The sequence below is a fragment of the Triticum dicoccoides genome, chromosome 4B (genome assembly GCF_002162155.2).
Source record: "Triticum dicoccoides isolate Atlit2015 ecotype Zavitan chromosome 4B, WEW_v2.0, whole genome shotgun sequence".
NCBI lineage: Eukaryota > Viridiplantae > Streptophyta > Magnoliopsida > Poales > Poaceae > Triticum > Triticum dicoccoides.
Genome location: NC_041387.1, coordinates 32,725,969 through 32,744,679, shown reverse-complemented (window position 1 = coordinate 32,744,679; position 18,711 = coordinate 32,725,969). Strand labels below are relative to the sequence as shown.

The 18,711-nt window shown below is 43.6% G+C and overlaps 2 protein-coding genes across 2 annotated transcripts; one reads left to right on the top strand and one right to left on the bottom strand.

The window, feature by feature from the left end:
• The first annotated feature begins 324 nt into the window (after positions 1 to 324).
• LOC119294816 (probable serine/threonine protein kinase IREH1) lies at positions 325 to 15,364 on the top strand. Its single transcript, XM_037573089.1, has 18 exons — positions 325 to 1,033; positions 2,026 to 2,093; positions 2,205 to 2,390; positions 2,520 to 3,860; positions 5,265 to 5,437; positions 5,565 to 5,799; positions 6,382 to 6,474; positions 6,546 to 6,686; positions 6,764 to 6,856; positions 7,847 to 8,057; positions 8,140 to 8,225; positions 8,340 to 8,428; positions 9,523 to 9,574; positions 9,692 to 9,748; positions 9,839 to 10,012; positions 10,174 to 10,254; positions 14,753 to 14,916; positions 14,997 to 15,364. Exons 1-17 carry the CDS (start codon positions 427 to 429, stop codon positions 14,834 to 14,836), a joined length of 3,771 nt encoding a protein of 1,256 aa, XP_037428986.1. The 5' UTR covers positions 325 to 426; the 3' UTR covers positions 14,837 to 14,916; positions 14,997 to 15,364.
• Positions 15,365 to 15,881: 517 nt separating this feature from the next.
• LOC119294815 (DNA-directed RNA polymerase I subunit RPA12-like) lies at positions 15,882 to 17,548 on the bottom strand. Its single transcript, XM_037573088.1, has 5 exons — positions 17,326 to 17,548; positions 17,188 to 17,228; positions 16,653 to 16,736; positions 16,379 to 16,435; positions 15,882 to 16,295 (listed from the first exon to the last, which is right to left on the bottom strand). The coding sequence occupies exons 1-5, from the start codon at positions 17,441 to 17,443 to the stop codon at positions 16,218 to 16,220; spliced, it is 378 nt and encodes a 125-aa protein (XP_037428985.1). The 5' UTR covers positions 17,444 to 17,548; the 3' UTR covers positions 15,882 to 16,217.
• Between the last annotated feature and the right edge of the window lie 1,163 nt (positions 17,549 to 18,711).

Here is an 18,711-nt window from a genome sequence, read left to right as displayed (position 1 = left end):
GGACTGACGCACTCGCAGCATCTCGATGCCGAAATGAACCTGAGCCCGGCCCTACCCGTCCGAGCCGTCCCGGTCTTCCCTCCCCTCGCCGGGCCACCCGACCCGCTGCCACGGCCCACCACCATACCAATTCACCACCAGTGGCTCCTTCCTTCCGGCCAGTCAAACGCCAGTCGCGGTTGCTGCTGCGGGGCGAGGGTGAGTCACGCACGCACGCGACGCGACGCGGGCCAGCGAGCCAGCCGCGAGAGCCGGCGCGGACGGGGAGGGGACGCGACCCAAATGCCCCCCTCCCTACATTTCCTCCGCACTGTCCCCACCAGCACGCTCCCCCCTCCCCCCTCGCTCCGCTCACTGTGTGCCGTCTCGCCCCGCCCCGCCCCCCACCTGTTCGACGGAAGTCCGCTCCCCGCCGGCGGGGCGACGATGGTCTTCAAGGGCCGCTTCTTCTCGTCGCGGCACAAGTCGTCCGAGTCCTCCAGCCCCGACGGCAGCAACAGCCCGCGCACGCCCACCTCCGCGCCGGGGGCGGCCTCCGCGGCCTCGCCGGCCTCCTCCTCCGCCTCCTCCAGATCCGACAAGAAGAAGCCCAAATCCGAGACCCCCAAGAAGCGCGACAAGCTCTTCGGCTCCGCCGCCGTCGCCGTGCTCTCCCCCAGGGCCTCCCCGGCCTCCTCCACCTCCAGCCCCTCCGACGCCAGGAAGCACCACCTCAGGGATGCCGCCCCCGCCGCCGCGCTCTCGCCGATCCTCGCCTCCTCGCTCGGCCTCAACAAGATCAAGACGAGATCCGGCCCGCTGCCGCACGAGGGCCAGCGGATGGCCGCCGCGCTCGGGAGCAGCAACCTCGCGCGCGGCCACTCCCAGGCCGGGAGAACCTCCGGGAAGAAGGCCGTCAGCTCCTGGGCCGATTCCACTAGCGCTGGCAGTGCTAGTAACCGGGGCAAGGGAAAGGCGGTCGAGCAGCCCGTGCAACCCGTGCGTGGAGCGGCGGGGACGGCCGTGGAAGCAGAAGGGAAGAGCGCCGCAAAAGGTAGTGCTGATCCTGCGTGTGTACTTATACCCTGTTTGCAAGTTCTGTTCATGGCCTTGCTGCATAGTCCTGTAAGCTGGCTACTGGTTGGTGGAAGCTAGGGCTTAGAACTTAGTACTAGTGTCTAGTGGTGAGCTCTCATATAGGCCGCGAATGGGAGTGTGGGCTCTAGCTATTCATGCTCTTCAATTACTTACTAAGTTGGCGGCTTCCGATAAGACATCACACAGCAGATAATCTGTAGTCTCACCTTAGATGTGTTGAGTTGTCGGGTGACGCGAGTGCGTAACTCATCTTGATGTACGCCGTATCCAGATAGCTGGTGCTGACGAAATGAATTTTCTAGTCGTTGCCAAATCGGAACGGCAAGAGAATGTTCGTTATTGCTTACCTGTTTTAGTGATTCAGCATAAGGCGACTCCAACTAAATATAAGTGCATTGTGTGCCCCTTAATTCTATACAAACAATTCATTGTATGATAGTCTTTTTTCCGACACCTGGTAGGCGTCACTCAGTATCACTTCCTTGACACTTGTCCATGGGTACAGAGCCGTATTCGTCAATTCACTTGTGCATCATTAGTTCGTAATATTGAAGTGTTTGGTGCAGTGAACTGAATGATACTGTAGAGATGCATATTGTATTGCTATAGCAGTCTGATTACAATCCTATAGTGCATGGTTTAATTGATTTTATGAATCTCATATGAAGATTACGTGTAGGCTCGAATGCAGTACATTCTACTTTATTACATTTGTATGCCCATAGGGCAATACCTAACAACTGCTGGATCTCTCTGTGCAAATTAAAACCAAGTGTGTCTTCTATAACTCGATACCATGTTTGTGTGTTCTGGTGGCTTTCTTTTGTGGCGCTTGTTCTCTTTGTTCTTCTAATAGATGTTTATATTTGACCTGGTCCTTTGCTCTGGTGCCCTTTTGTCTTCACAACCATATCTGATACGTGGGCATCTAATCTATCTTATACACAGCTAAATCTAATTCATTTCGGAACCATTCAGGAGATTTGAGGACTCCGCCCCAAATACCAGCGACCGTGGTAATGATGTATTTGTATATGCTTTCCACACCTTACTTACAAGTAAACGATGAGTTGTCCATCTTTCCCTTTTTTCTTCTTACACCTCTGCATCTACATCTTAATTGACAGTCTGCATATGATGCCTGTGAAACGCCAAAGGAATCCGAGTCTCCACGCTTCAAGGCCATTATGCAGGCTACCAGTGCACCAAGGAAGAGAAACCCTTCAGATATAAAAAGTTTTTCACATGAGTTGAACTCCAAAGGGGTCCGACCATTCCCATTCTTGAAACCTCGAGGCGTATACAACTTGAAGGTAATCTCAGTTATTGTTCTGTGTGGGATGATGATCAATGCTGTATCCACATTTCACACTTCTATTTTATTTTTGCCTGATTCTTTTACTACCCAATAACTACGATCTTGTCACCTGTTATCTATGCAGGAGGTGTTAAAAGTTATTCAGGTGAGATTTGAGAAGGCAAAGGAAGAGGTAAATACAGATTTGGCAGTTTTTGCGGGAGACTTGGTTAGTGTAATGGAGAAGTACGCAGACTCTCATCCTGAGTGGAAAGAAACTTTGGAGGATTTGTTAATACTTGCACGCAGCTGCTCTGTAATGACACCCGGGGAACTTTGGCTACAATGTGAAGGTATAGTGCAAGATTTGGATGATCAACGTCAGGAGCTCCCGATGGGTGTGCTGAAGAAGCTTTACACTCGGATGCTCTTTATCCTTACAAGATGTACAAGGCTGCTCCAGTTTCACAAGGAGAGTGGATTTGCTGAGGACGAAATTGTTATGGATCAGCGAGATAAGATTATACAATCTGCTGATAACAAGATTTTAACCCAATCAGGTCCACATGCTACAACAACAAGCAGAAGTAGCAAAAGCGACGCAAGAAAATCATACAGTCAAGAGCAGCATAATATGAAATGGAGAAGAAGCCAGGAGATAAAACCTGTTAAGATTCTTTTGCCCCTTGACACTGATATCAAGAAAGAGGTTGAATCTCCAACCAGAGAACGGATTTCTTCCTGGAAACCTTTTCCATCACCTGTCCCAAAGCCCCCAAAAGAACCTACCCCTATTAAAGAGGAATCGCCTACTAAGAAAATAGATACACTCGCTACGATTCCTAGCGGCGTTGAGTTAACCAGTCCAGTAGAATCTGTATCACATCAACCGCTTCCTCCCAAGCATCAACACAAAACTTCATGGGGACACTGGTCTGACCAGCCAAATATTTCTGAAGAGGGTTCAATAATGTGTCGCATATGTGAAGAATATATCCCTACAAATTACGTAGAAAATCATTCGGCAGTCTGTGCAATCGCTGACAGGTGTGACCAAAAAGGCGTAAGCGTTGATGAACGTTTAGTAAGAGTTGCAGAAACACTTGAAAAGTTGGTCGAGTCTTATACGCAGAGAGACCTTATCAATTCTGTCAGCAGCCCAGATGCTGCAAAAGTTTCAAATCCAAGCATCAATGAAGAATCTGATGGCGCCTCTCCAAAACTGTCTGATTGGTCTAGAAGAGGTTCTGCTGATATGACCGACTATCTCCAAGAGGCTGATAACACTATTTCGTTGGATGACATAAAAAATCTTCCTTCAATGACATGTAAGACTCGCTTTGGGCCAAAATCTGATCATGGAATGGCTACATCATCGGCAGGAAGTATGACTCCTCGATCTCCACTAACAACTCCAAGATCAAATCATATAGACATGCTTTTAGCTGGTAGAAGTGCGATTAATGAGAGTAATGATCTTCCACAGGTAAGCCATGCATACAATTTATGTTATTATATGTATATCTATGTTTTTGCATTAGTAACAGATCATTCTGCTAGAAAGTTGGTCGTTGTGAAAGTACCCAGACTGGAAAAGGTAGCTAGTATCTTTGTTTATTTGAGTTTGATGTGCAAAGCTATTAACCATGATAATATATACCGAGTACTGATGTTTGTTGTTTTATTCTCTTGTTTATGAGTTATGACATTTTAGTGCATTTGTGCAACTTCTGAATGTTAACTGCTCAAAATAAATAACATAAATACGACATAAAGGGATTCATAGATTTTCATGATAGTAGGTGAAATCATTCTTGTATCCCCATTAGCGTTTTTTTTTTCTGTTAGGAAATTATACTTATATTGTAGAATTAATTATTTTAGTACCAGCACAAAGTTATGTAATCAGAAAGTACCATATAGGACGTGTTTGTTTCACCGTTTTTGGCCTGGCATCTGATTACAGCGTCATCCAAACCTGTTATTCATGTTTGGTTGAGTTATGCTGGAATTAAATACTGTGGAATCAGATTACAGCCCTGTTCAAAGCCGATTACGCCCAGCCCTGCCTGTTAAACAATCCCGTGCTGATCTTTCTTCTTGCCTGACATCTCCTTCGTATAGATGCCGACCTCGACACATCACTCTAGATGCTGACCTCGACACACCACTCATCCCTCGAGCAGCATCCACGCCAGTGGCCGGCCATCACGAGAGATCTGGTCGCTGCAATATCTGCCTCACAGTATCTGGCACCCACCCCTGCCCGTTAAACAATCCCGTGCTGATCTTTCTTCTCGCTTGACCTCGACACATCACTCTAGATGCCGACCCCGACACATCACTCATCCGTCGAGCAGCATCCACGCCAGTGGCCGGCCATCACGAGAGATCTGGTTGCTGCAATATCTGCCTCACAGTATCTGGCACCGGCGACCGGCCATCTCTGCATGTGCTGCCGCCGCCATTGGCACTGCTGCAGCCGCTAATCTCTCTTCGAATCGTGCGACCTCCTCTCAGCTTTTAGGCGTCCAAGAACGGTGACCGGCGAACTCTCTGTCCAGCAGGAGAATCATGCAGCGCCACTCCTAAATGCAGTGCTTTTTCTCATCTCTATTGATTGATTAACCAAACAAAACGAGCAATCGCCTCGTTACAGCCGCAGCACCGTGTATCCTCATTACTTTACCATTTACTTACCCATGGCCCAACCAAACGCCTCCATAACTTGAGGATGACATGTGGATAGTTCTTCCTAATTGTGCATCTTTGGTATCGATCTAATTATATATTTCAATGTAACATGTGCTGACCATTTCATATTTGATATTTCTTCGGCTTCATCATCAAGTTTTCAAGTTGCTAAAATAGTTCCGTTCAATCTGTGCAGATTGTTGAACTTGCTGATATTGCACGATGTATTGCAAATACTCCTCTGGATGAAGAAAGTGCTTTATCCCAATTGGTTACCTGCATAGAAGATCTGCAAGAAATTGTCAATCGTAGGAAGCATGAAGCCCTCACAGTGCAAACATTTGGCACTCGCATAGAAAAACTCCACCGGTGAGGATCTGCTGAGTCAAAACAAATCTTTCAGCAACTTCACTTTTGCTGATTTATAACAGTATTACTATTTTCCTTTTTAAACTCTTTAATTGATTCTGCCTTCTCATTTTCATAAATCCTTCAGGGAGAAATACCTGCAGCTTTGTGACTCTGTTGATATGGACAAGGTTGACTCGTCAAGTACCATAATGGACGAAGAAGATGATGTTGTTCGTAGCTTACGGGCAAGTCCTGTTCATCCAGTCAAGGATCGTACTTCAATCGATGACTTTGAAATCATAAAACCTATCAGCCGCGGAGCATTTGGGCGTGTTTTCTTGGCCAAGAAAAGAACTACAGGAGATCTCTTTGCTATAAAGGTATTTTTTGTAGATACTCATGTTATCTGTCAGTATATCTTTTTTTAGTGAATTTACCAAAAATGACATGGAGCAAATAATTGTATTGAAAAACATTAGCGGGCTTACATGAATGTCCTGACAGAGCGAAGTTCTTGTGGGATTTTAGTTTTCAGGGATGGGAAATTTGAGAGGTAGGGTATTTACTCATCTTCTCCTTGTATTGGCTCCCAGCTTGCCAAGTCAAGAAAAAGAAAAGGTCGAGTGTAGCTATTAGCTAGTGTTAGTTCACACATTTCAATCTGGACTACCATCTTTGCCTATTCATTTATAGCAGGTAAAAGTAGGTTTCTGAAAGGATCATATTACATGATCACTTTCTGAGTACATGTATTGTGATTTTTGATAGGACTTGATTGCATGTTGACACACTACATAAATCAATACCACGGGACCGATTTTAGCACTAAACACTTCTCAGCTTATGTTCATGTAGAAGTACAGCTGCAAATTTTGAACTTGCTCTGGTATAGCTTTCATTTGTTTCATGGCGAAGAATACTCTTCTATGATACTCATGTGCTGATTGTTTTACTTTAAGCAGGTACTTAGGAAGGCAGATATGATTCGAAAAAATGCCGTCGAAAGTATATTGGCTGAACGTGATATATTGATCACGGTCAGGAATCCTTTTGTGGTGAGTGAACTTACAAGTATGACTATCAACTAGGATATAACTTGATTCTAAAATGGTTATGCTTTTGGAAGGTTCGTTTCTTCTATTCGTTTACCTCTCGGGAAAATTTGTATCTGGTCATGGAGTACTTAAATGGAGGTGACCTGTACTCTTTACTGAGAAATTTAGGGTGCTTGGATGAAGATGTTGCTCGTGTATATCTTGCAGAAGTTGTAAGTTCATTTACAAGTTTGTGTCTGAATACTTCTCATTTTCTCCCTGCCAATTTTAAAGAAATAATGTCCTGCAGGTGCTAGCTTTGGAATATTTGCACTCCATGCAGATTGTTCATAGAGATCTAAAACCTGACAACCTATTGATTGCTCATGATGGGCATGTAAAGGTAACACACACAGATGATTGTTAACCTTTCTCTCCTAATCATCGTATGTTCCACATTTGATAGGGGTAGAATAACATTCTTATTTTTCAAATGTTGTTCTTATTTCTGTTTGGTTACTGCTTGTATTTACTTTGATTGAAGAAAAGTAGATTTGTAACAGGAGATAAAATAACCAGCCAACTTACATGCTATTGAGTATAATCAATATTCAAGTCCATGATGCGTGATTAGAAACTTTACAATGCCATCATGTTGTCTTTTTTTTTTTTTTTTGATTTCAGAGGCTCTGAGCTTGGTGTTAGCGTATTAGGTAATGTTAAAAAACCATGAGCTTTTTTCCTAGGAGAAAAACATAGGATTTCGCTACAAATTGAACGTCAGAATTTTTAGCATGGCATATCGAATGTTTTTAATGACAAGTTAGTTGTCATGAGGATATCAATTTTTCCTTTAGCAAGCATAGGATTTCGCTACAAATTGAACTTCAGATTTTTAAGCATGGCATATCGAATGTTTTTAGTGACAAATTATGTTGTCATGAGGATAGCGATTTTTCCTTTAGCAAGCATGGCAACTCCTTGCCATGTTCAGTTTTTTGCCAGGATTTACCATGCTTGCTAAAGGAAATTCCCATCCTCGCGACAACATAATTTTCCATAAAAAACTTTCAATTTTCCATGGTTAAAAATCTTATATCAGATTTTTAACATTCCTGAAAACATAAGGCACTGTCAAATTTAAGCTTAGTGCAGATCCATTGGCTCATTTACGAGGTGCAATACATAATTAAAGAACATATTTGTGACACGAGTTTGTTTCTGATTTCTCATTTCTTGTAGCCTAAAATTGTTTCATTCGCCACTACTTCCATACTCAGTATCCTATTTTCTAAGCATTTTACAGGCAGGAAACATACCATTTTCGTTATTGGGATACCATGTCCTTTTCCTCTTAATATTTATGCTGCTTATTAATCTTAATTGCCTTCAGTTGACAGATTTTGGGTTGTCCAAGGTTGGTCTGATCAATAGCACAGATGATCTATCTGGCCCTGCTGTTAGTGGGGCTTCATTGTATGGAGATGATGAACCTCAGATGAATGAATTAGAGGAAATGGATCACCGAGCACGGCGACAAAAGCGTTCTGCGGTTGGAACCCCTGATTATTTAGCACCAGAAATCCTTTTGGGGACAGGGCATGGTAAATTATAAACATAATTCTTGTTTAAATTCTATGTTTTCTTCTGATTTTGACTATTACTTTTTTGCTGTGTGCATCACAGGTACTAGTGCAGATTGGTGGTCTGTAGGTGTAATTCTTTTTGAGTTACTTGTTGGAATACCTCCATTTAATGCAGAGCACCCTCAGGTACCATACTTTGCATTTTCTGTATAAAATGTTGGTCGCTAGAACTAAATGTTGGTTTCTGTTATCTGGACGTGTTGATGCAACTTGACATTCTTGTTGTACTTGTTTCTGCAGACAATTTTTGACAATATTCTTAATCGCAAAATACCTTGGCCACATGTCCCAGAAGAGATGAGTTTTGAAGCGAAAGATCTAATTGACAAGTAAGAATTTTTTTCGAACCATCTGAGTACTTAATTACTAATGTTTATAGCGTTACACGATTGTATGTTATTGCTTCTTGCTCAAATGTTAATTAAGGGCTTTAGGTATTGTGCTTTGTCATATGTGTACTTTGGGGAGTTGTGACCTGGGAGCTCTGTTCCAAATATGACCAGTTAATCGGCATCTCGGTCAGTTAATCGCTACTCAGTGGGTCACTGAATTGCCGATTAAGTGAATTATGGGACGATTAACTGGAAAGTTTGCCTATTTCTCTCTACTCAGCACCCGACCGGTATGGTACAAGTTACCGATATGCTGAACATTGCCTGGGAGTTAAAGGGCTAATATTATTGCATGATTGGGCTGCATTCATTTTTATTATTGTTGCAATACACAAAAGAAATCTAACCATACATGTCCACTAATTATATCTTCTAAATCATACACACTAACAATCCACCCTTCTCTCCCAAAAGGAGATTTTAGTAAACAACCAAATATAGCATTGTGGCTATGGGTCTATCATGAGATTCACCTAGACAATTGAAGCCTGAAAGGTGTAATCCGTTGTTATTCATTTATAGGCTGTTGGGGGTAAACTGACATATATCTTGCTTATTTCAACTGTTAGATCACCACACAAGTTGCTTCAGGTCAAGTTTATTAGTTAGAATTTCATATTGTTGGTTGTATTACACAGGTGGGATTTAGAGTCAAACTAGACACTAGTACTTCCGCACTCATGTCCTTGCAAACAGTTTAGTTGTTAGCCGGATAGCTTGGCATTTGCTCTCTACTTTGAAATGACATAGAACAGGCTTTTATAGTTTTGCAATTTCTATGCATAGGATAATAGTACTGCTGTAGTAGCATGTTCCGTATATGCTATGTTTGTCACCCGTGCTCTCACTGGAATATACAGTCTGGAATCTTTGTACATTTTAACTTTTAAGTATAGGCATGGCATCGACGGTGCAGATTTCAGTTACAAGACCACTTAGCAACTTCATGCTCAAATTCTAAACGTTTGATCTAGTTAATTGCGGATATTGTTTAAGTAAGACTAGAGTGATCTTACGACAACTTCCTCCAGATTTTTGACAGAAGACCCTCATCAACGTCTAGGATCAGATGGTGCCTCTGAGGTATTTTGATGGTGCTAGAAATCTCCTTTCATGGAACTTTATTTCATCGATACTCTATTAAAATATAATATTTTATGATATATACATGATTGATGTTGCTAATCCTATTTCCTTTAGGTCAAACAACATCCATTCTTTAAGGATGTTAGCTGGGATACCATTGCTAGGCAGAAGGTGAGATAGGGTTAATGATTATTTTCTGAAGACATAAAATGCATCTCTTTTGTACAGGCATGCCAGGGATAACCGAAAAATCATTTGCAGGCTGCCTTTGTTCCCTCCTCAGATAGTGCATTTGATACCAGCTACTTCACCAGTCGTTACTCTTGGAATCCATCAGATGAAAACATATATGAAGCCTATGAGTTCGAGGATTCCAGTGAGAATGGAAGCCTTAGTGGCAGCAGTAGTTGCGTGAGCAATCACCAAGATGACATGGTATGGATAATTTGTCTCAAATGATTGAAAAGAACATGACTAAGCAATTTCAGTAGTTGTAGGAAGCCACACAAAAAAACACTGTTTTAATTGCGGATTGTTAATCCACCTTTATGTTCTTCAGTTCCTTTGGTAAACTGTTTCAAAATTGTGTGAATTAGGGGGATGAGCATGGAGGTGGCCCCACCGACTTTGAATCCGGCCCAAATGTCAATTACTCTTTCAGCAACTTCTCGTTCAAGGTAAACCTACAGCTTCACAGGCCTTCTTTTTCGTTCAATCCAATGATGATTGAAGTATATCAACACATAGATTGAATGATCTTGAAATAACTGTTCCCCAAGTGTGTGTGTTAGCCCTTCCCTTTCCACTATATCAAATGTAGCTTACATTTCTTTCTTGAGTAAATTTTGAATATTACAAGTTTATACACAAATTGCAAGAGATCGACAGCTCAAGGACCAATTTCACAGAGCTATTGATCTAAATGTCAATTATCACAAACGTTAGGGTGCACCAAAATTCCCACCCCGGCTGACACCATGTGAAAGATCATGGATGTCGCCTAGGGTGTGTGTGTGTGTGTGTGTGAATAGGTGCTTTAAAATAATTGCGGTTTAGGCTTGAGCAAATGCGGAATAAACCTAGCGGTTAATTTGTCAAGCACAAAACCTACAACAACTAGGCTCACCTATGTGCACCAACAACTTATGCTAAGCAAGGTAAACTACTAGGTGATAGCAAGATATATGACAAGAAACAATATGGCTATCACAAAGTAAAGTGCATAAGTAAAGGGCTCGGGTAAGAGATAACCGAGGCACGCAGAGACGACGATGTATCCCGAACTTCACACCCTTGCGGATGCTAATCTCCGTTTGGAGCGGTGTGGAGGCACAATGCTCCCCAAGAAGCCACTAGGGCCACCGTAATCTCCTCATGCCCTCGCACAATGCAAGATGTTGTGATTCCACTAGGGACCCTTGAGGGCGGTACCGAACCTGTTCAAATGGCAACCCTTGGGGGCGGTCACCGAACTTGTACACTTTGGCAACCCTTGGGGGCGGTCACCGGAACCCGTCAAATTGCTCGGGGTGATCTCCACAACCTAATTGGAGACCCCGACGCTTGCCCGGAGCTTTTCACCACAATGATTGAGCTCCGAACACCACCAACCGTCTAGGGCACCAAGGCACCCAAGAGGAACAAGCTCAAGGGTACCAAGCACCCAAGAGTAATAAGCTTCTCAACTAGAAACTTCCACGTATCACCGTGGAGAACTCAAACCGATGCACCAAATGGAATGGCAAGGGCACACGGAGTGCCCAAGTCCTTCTCTCCCAAATCCCACCAAAGCAACTAATGCTAGGGAGGAAAATGAGAGGAAGAACGAAGAAGAGAACACAAAGAACTCCAAGATCTAGATCCAAAGGGTTCCCCTCACATAGAGGAGAAAGTGATTGGTGGAAACGTAGATCTAGATCTCCTCTCTCTTTTCCCCCCAAAACTAGCAAGAATCCATGGAGGGATTGAGAGATAGCAAGCTCGAAGAAGGTCAACAGTTGGGGAAGAACACGAGCTCAAAGGGATAAGGCTCAATGGGGAAGAAGTCCCCCTTTTATAGGAGGGAAAAAAACCAACTGTTATCCCCATTCTCAGCCCGCAGCGGGCGGTACTACCACTCCAGGGAGCGGTACTACCGCTGGCCGCAGTGGTACTGCCGCTCGGCCCAGCGATACAACTGCTGGGACCTCGCACAACGCCTAAGGGAGAAGGAACAAAGAGGAGGGCCGTTGAGTGGCACTAGTAGCGGTAGTAGGTGTGGTACTACCGCTTACAAGTGGTACTACCGCTCCTACTGCCGCTGCTACTGCCGCTGAACCCGACACGAGACACGCAGGTCTCGAGTCAAGGCGGTACTAGCGCGGAACCGGAGCCGTACTACCGCCTGTGGCCGTGGGCGGTACTACCGTTGTTTAACAACGGTACTACCGCTTGTGGCCTTCAGCGGTACTGCCGCTTCGGGGCCGCGGTACTACCGCTGGCGCCTCCCTTATGCCACTTGCACGAAAACAAGCATACTCCAAGGAAAACCAGAACTGCCACAACTTCTGCAAATGAGCTCCGAATTGAGCAAACTCAAGCTTGTTGGATAGAAGACGACGAGTAGTATCAAAACAACGACTCGTTATAGTAAGAAGAGGCAAGGGAGGTATGCCTAACATATAGAGGAGTGAACCCTCCAACAGAGAAGAACCGGCATAACCTCTAACATCGAAAACATCATAGAAGATGCATGTGAACTCCGTTTTCGATGAACTCGAGCTTGTCATGAAGATGACCAAGCTCTAAAACTCACAAAGAGAAACACCAAACAAGAACCAAGAAAGATGATGCAAGGATGCAATGGTTTGAGCTCTTTACGAACGATACGATCTAGCTACTCATCGAGATCCCCCCTTGATAGTACGGCAACTGATCCTATAACCCGGTCTCTCAACTACCACCATGAGACTGGTAAAACATAAACCTATCAAGGGAAAACCTTTGCCTTGCGCATAATCCACTTGAGCTAGATGATGACGATCTTGTCCTCCTCAAGATGGACCACCTTTCTTGATTGCGTTGGGTCGATGAAGACCAGTTGATTGCTCCCCCATAAACCACTATGGGTGAGCCACTCTTCCGTACATCTTCACAAGTCCATTGTCACCACAATGGACAGCAAGCTTCAAGCACTTGATCTCTTCGTTATGCTCCACTTGAACTTGCACATGGCAATCTTGATGACGATCACCACTTGATGTCATCCTCTCCATGGGTTGTATGATATCTTCCTCTTGACGCAAGCCCATGGACACATACCTAACCCCACATAGAACTCTCACATAGACCATGGGTAAGTACACAAAGCGTAATGGACAATGCTTACCATACCATGGGATCACTTGATCCCTCTCGGTACATCTTCTACGCTTTGTGTGTTGATCAACTTGAATCACTCTCTGTACTTAGTCATTATCAACCTTGAATCTTTCCAACTCTCTTCATTTGGAAGATGTCTTGAAGGTAAACATGAATGGTCACACAATCTTCGTCTTCAAGACATGCTTGCAATAAGCTCAACACTCACATGACCAATCTTTGGATAATTCCTTAATAGCACCTTGGTCAACTCATAAACTCCTTGAAACCAACACATGGACTTCAAGAAATGCCTATGGACAAATCCTTCTAATATAACTCAATGCAACCATCAGTCCATAGAGAATGTCATCAATTACCAAAACCACACATGGGGGCACCACATGTTCTTTCACCATGGATTAAAGGACTAGTCAAGACTAGCCTATGAGTCTCAACTCCAGGGCTGACTACACTTCAGGGCCTGTTTGGGACTGCTCCGCTTCACCAAAATCAGTTTCGCTCCACTAAATTCACTTTGGAGCAGTTTCATCCAGAAGTTGTAGCACTACCAAAGAGAATGTTTGGCTTCCATCTAGCTCCAGCTTCAAGAATGAGAAATTTGGTGGAAAGGATCTATTTGATTGGTTGAGGGGGAGAAACGAAGGGGTATCCACTTACTAGTGGCAGTGGTGGGTAATTTCCACCCAACTCCGCCTTCTAGAGTTCTTTGGAGCACCCCCTAAAGAGCTTCATAAAAAACTGGGAACCGTACCCCAGATTCTAGTTTTTTTGCGGAGCGGCATATCATGGAGCTACCCCGTTTGGCTTGTGTTTTCTGGAACAAAGCGGAATTTTAAGGAGCAGAGCAGTCCCAAACAGGCTCTCAGTGTCGGCTATCTATGAGTTGCAACTTCAGTGTCGACTAGTGTCGATTAGTCATGATTAGTCTACGAGTCTCAACCTCGGAATGACTTGTCGACTCGTAAACCTTGGCTGACACATTATGTTGAAAATAAATCCGATATTGGTTACATGCTGAAAATTGCTTTGTCCAATTGGTGGACAGGCAATTTGGCGTGCCGTGTGGGAATGGTTCAGTATTTTGTGCGTATGACGTGAGCCTGAGTGGGACTTGGACGCATCCTAAAACTTGGTAGTTCTGTAGTAGAATTTTGTGATCCCTAAATCTGCTATCTTGTAATAGTTTCTACATCCAACCATTTTTACAAAATTTACGCGTCTTGTCCACTGCTTGGCATTAAATATCACCATTTTAACATCATCTTATACTGTTAAGAGCCAGATGCAAATATTCCACACAATCCAATGCCATAGTTGCCAGAGGCAAATATTGAATGCTATAGTTACTATAAATGCTGGTCATCTATGGGTGAGTTGGTTTAAGCAATAGTTCAGTTATCCCATTGAGTGTGGCACAATCATTTCACTGCAACACATTATACACATAGTACAATTATACATAGATTACTAAAGTTATTAGTAATGTTCTAACACTGCAAATAACAGTTTTGACCTGTCACTGCATTTGTGGTCTGGTTTCAAATGCGAAACCAGTCCTTAAACTGTACATCCAGTCCCTTTTGTGCCTATATTCCGCACATCACCCCTATAATTTTTTCTGACCAGAGAATCCATCCCAATTATTAATAATGACGCGACACTGCAAATAACAGTTTTCACCTGTCATTGTGATTGCGATCTGGTTTCAAATAGTATGATATTAGTCCTTAAATATACATCCGTGAAATTTTATTAGTAGCCCCCTCGTGCATATATGCTGCATATCATTCTTCTAAATTCTTCTTGCTGCAGAATCTTTCACAACTTGCATCCATCAATTATGATCTGCTGACGAAAGGATTGAAGGACGAGCCTCCGATGAAACCTGAAACATAGCCGTGTTTATACTGAGGTTTGATTTATTTGAAGTAACCAAAAAGTTTACAAGGCGCTCGGGTGGTGTGGATCTTGTACATGTAAGTGCACCAGTTTTATGTGCAGTTAATCATCGCATATGCGATGCTGTTCCATCTAATTGCTACTATCAATTTTGCAGATGAAAGTGAGGCATGGACGTCCAGCGGAGTGCAGTTTTGCGGTGGAAACAATTGTGGTGTCATCGTCGGTGAAACATCCTTGACCATAAGTTGGCATGAGTCACCTAGGAGCTCTGTTTTTTCTTTCTTTTTTCTTTTTTTGCTCCCATCATCGGCCTTGGGTGCCCAAGATTGGTCAAGGTTTACTGTATTCAGAATACAACCCCTGAAAGTGAAGATGGTCTCAGAATTGTCGTAATTGTGGCAGGTCATTGGGGATGGAGTAGGTTTACCTGTACTCAGAACTGTTGCCGTAACATTCACTGGGTATAAATCTGGTCAATGCCAATGCTCTAAATTTCTTGCTGGCAGTATCAGTTTCTTTAAATTGCCTGGTGCATCTAGAGTATATTTTTACCTAACTAATTAGCTCGAGATCCGTTGACTTAAATGTGAAAGATTAAAATTAAGGCTTTATTATTTGGTAAAACGAAGCATATAATTCTCTTATATTGGCATGATGGAATTTGTGTATAATCTGGCTTGATTCCATAGAATAGTACAAGTTTTTGTAACAGAACCATGCCCTGAAATCACTCTGCCCCAAAATATATATTGCGTATTAGTTTTTTATAAAGTCAAACTTTGTAAGATGGCTAATGCACCACCTAATAAGATTCCTAAAGCACCAGCAGAGTAGAAAAAAAGTATCGAACATCTAGAGTACCAAATCAACACTAGATTCATCACGAGATATATTTGGTTATAGATAATTTTTTCTTAAACTGAGTCAAAGTCAGTGAAGCTCAACTCGAGAGGAATATATATACGCAGGGCATTAACTATCACGAAATGAATCGGTCAACAAGTGTGTATAACTTTTGAGTGCATTGACCATCACAAAATGAATCGGTCGAAAGTGTATTACTTTTGAATAATCACGATGCAGTACTAAAATGCAGCAACCAGTCCAATCACCTTTAGAAACAATATATCCTGCTCTTTCTATGGCCACATTCAGTCAAATACATCAGACAGACAGGTTCCATCAAAAACCGTTAGATAGAAAGGAGCATTAACATATCCCAGGTAACATTGAAGATTAGAATACACGCCAAAAAGCTGGAACATCAATGGTCAACCCATGGCAGGCGAAATTTCGGTGAACATCGATTGTCAACCAATGGCAGGAGCAGATTCTTCCACCCATACCCATACCCTGATAGTAGAAAACTTTTCTCTTAGGTATTCTCGTTGAATGCGTGGCCGCACTCCGGGCACTCGTAGAAGATAGTCTGCCCCTCATCCGCCGACCGAAGCTGCAATTGCACGTCAAGAAGGTCGGCAGGATTCAGAACCAGAAAGAGAAAATCATAGCTAAAGCTGAAGGTCAGCAAATAACCTGCTTGGTGTAATATTCGAGTTCATGATGGTTGCATTCTGGACAGGCTCGCTCTGTCTAAAGGCAGAAGAGAACAGCGTATATGTGAATCGCTCAAGGTATCTATCCATCCATCCAGAAAGTACTCCCTCCGTCCGGAATTACTTGTCATCAAAATGGATGAAAATGGATGTATCTAGAACTAAAATATATCTACATACATCCATTTCAATGACAAGTATTTCCGGACGGAGGGAGTAATAACCAGGGGGGAAAGGCAAACAATTTAGCTTACCAGGGATCTTTGCACGACTATGTCCATATTCGGCGCCGATTCAAGAACCACAAACGGTTTTATCTTTAGCTCTCTTCTAATATCCTGTCAACAACATATGTAATTCAAAATCAAGCCCGTGTTCCGGAAATCGAAACTTGTATTGCCTAGTAAAGGAATCTGCCCATGCCAAGCTAGCAGGGTCTAGAATCAACAGGTATCTTATGCTAGCTAGACCACAAGATCAAAATTGTCAAAGTATTAACAGTTCTAGGGTAGCATACACGTGCCGAGCTAGAAAATCATCAATTCTTAAAGTATGCAATTTGTCCCGTTGATTTATGAAGCTAATTGATGCATTCTTACAAAAGATTGAGCAATTTTCTCTGAAAAAAAAAAGCCCAGGTCCAGCAGTAGCTTGGCAGGACCAGTGTATTCCTTCAAGAAACACGACACTGCAATCTAATTAGCCAAAGTATATAAGCCATTCTTGCACACCTAGTTCTTCGCCTGGAACAATTCGTTGATTTTGACAGAGAGAGAGAGAGAGGCGTACCTCCGCGGTGACCGCGTAGCGAGTTTCTTTCCCTTCGATCTCTGCAGAAAACAAGGCATTAGCCACGGGATTGCCGGACACAAGGATGGTTGGGGTCAAGAACTCCGTGATTCGGGATCCGCAGAGACAGAGGGAGACCTTTGGCCTTGCGCTTGAAGCCGCAGAGAGGGCAGGAGGCGTAGCGGTGGGAGTTGAAGTCGAGGAGGGTGCCGCACACGCCGCAGAACAGGAAGTCGCGCGCCTGCCAGAAAGCCATCGCCGCCGCCGGCTACACCGCGCCGCCGTGTGGGAGAGACAGAGAGAGAGCGCCTTTTCCTTCCTCTTCTTCCGACCTCTGTCTGCGGCGATGGTCAGCAGGGGAACGGCCGGCTGCGCGCTTAGGGTTTCGGCGTGGATTCGCAGCCCGGCCCATTAGGATGGATGTGGACCGGTCTCTGCGGGCCCTAGGGAAAACTCTAACGCGCAGCCCAAGAGACCAGAGGCTGGGTATCTTTTATTTTTTTTCTTGAAATTGAAAGGAGGCTGGGTTTTTTTTTGGAGAAAAGGCTGGGTATCTTTTTAGTCCCACACAGCTATACGAGAAGAATTTCAACGACTTTAAAATAGCACTTCAACCGTTGCTCATCGCCGGGCTTGATGGCGCTTGCCTATGACCGTAGATGAGCGGGGCAAACGGGAACTTTGCAAGCCTCACATGGTGCACCGTGTGAGCGCAGCATTTCCCTAATAACTGGATTTAAGCAAGCGGACTGGTACATCCGTGTACCGCTCCCGCAGCTTGTCTGGTACTTTCTTTTTCCCCCTAAAAAAATGTTTGTTTTGAAGATCATCAACATCATGCACAATTAATATCGCGGATGGCACCAAGGGCCCTTGTCTGATGTATTTTTATTGTGTCTTAGCAACCATTATTCATTTATATAATATGCATCTTTGAAATAGGGTGCACCGTGTGAGCGCAGCATTTCCCTAATAACTGGATTTAAGCAAGCGGACTGGTACATCCGTGTACCGCTCCCCCAGCGGTTTGTTCAGCGGATCAAACCAAGGGCTGTAGTATGATGTTCTTTTTACTATACCTTAGCATTCTTTTTAATATATATTGCTTAATTCTTTGACATTCTGAGTTGCTTGTCTAATACTTTCATCTTTTATTTCTTGGACCCTGATATTCACCACACGTGTGACGACAATGGACACCCGACCACACGACTCGTCTGGTCATACCCAGGAGCCAGCCTACACGACACTGTGTGGGCAAACATTAAAAATGCCCACACATGTGGCAGGAGGACCAGCGTACCGAACAACATCGTTCCATGGGAGAACCCCCTCGCTCGAACGCATTGTACATCTCCCCCCACAGGCCTTCTCCCTGTAAAAAAAAGCCTGGATTTTATTTTTCTTTCACAAATAAAGCCCAACTATGTTGTGCTAGAAAAAATGTCATCATATTTAAAAAGCAGAAAAAGTGCCATCATAAAAAAAATGCCCATGGCAGATTCGTGGTAAAAATAAATTAAC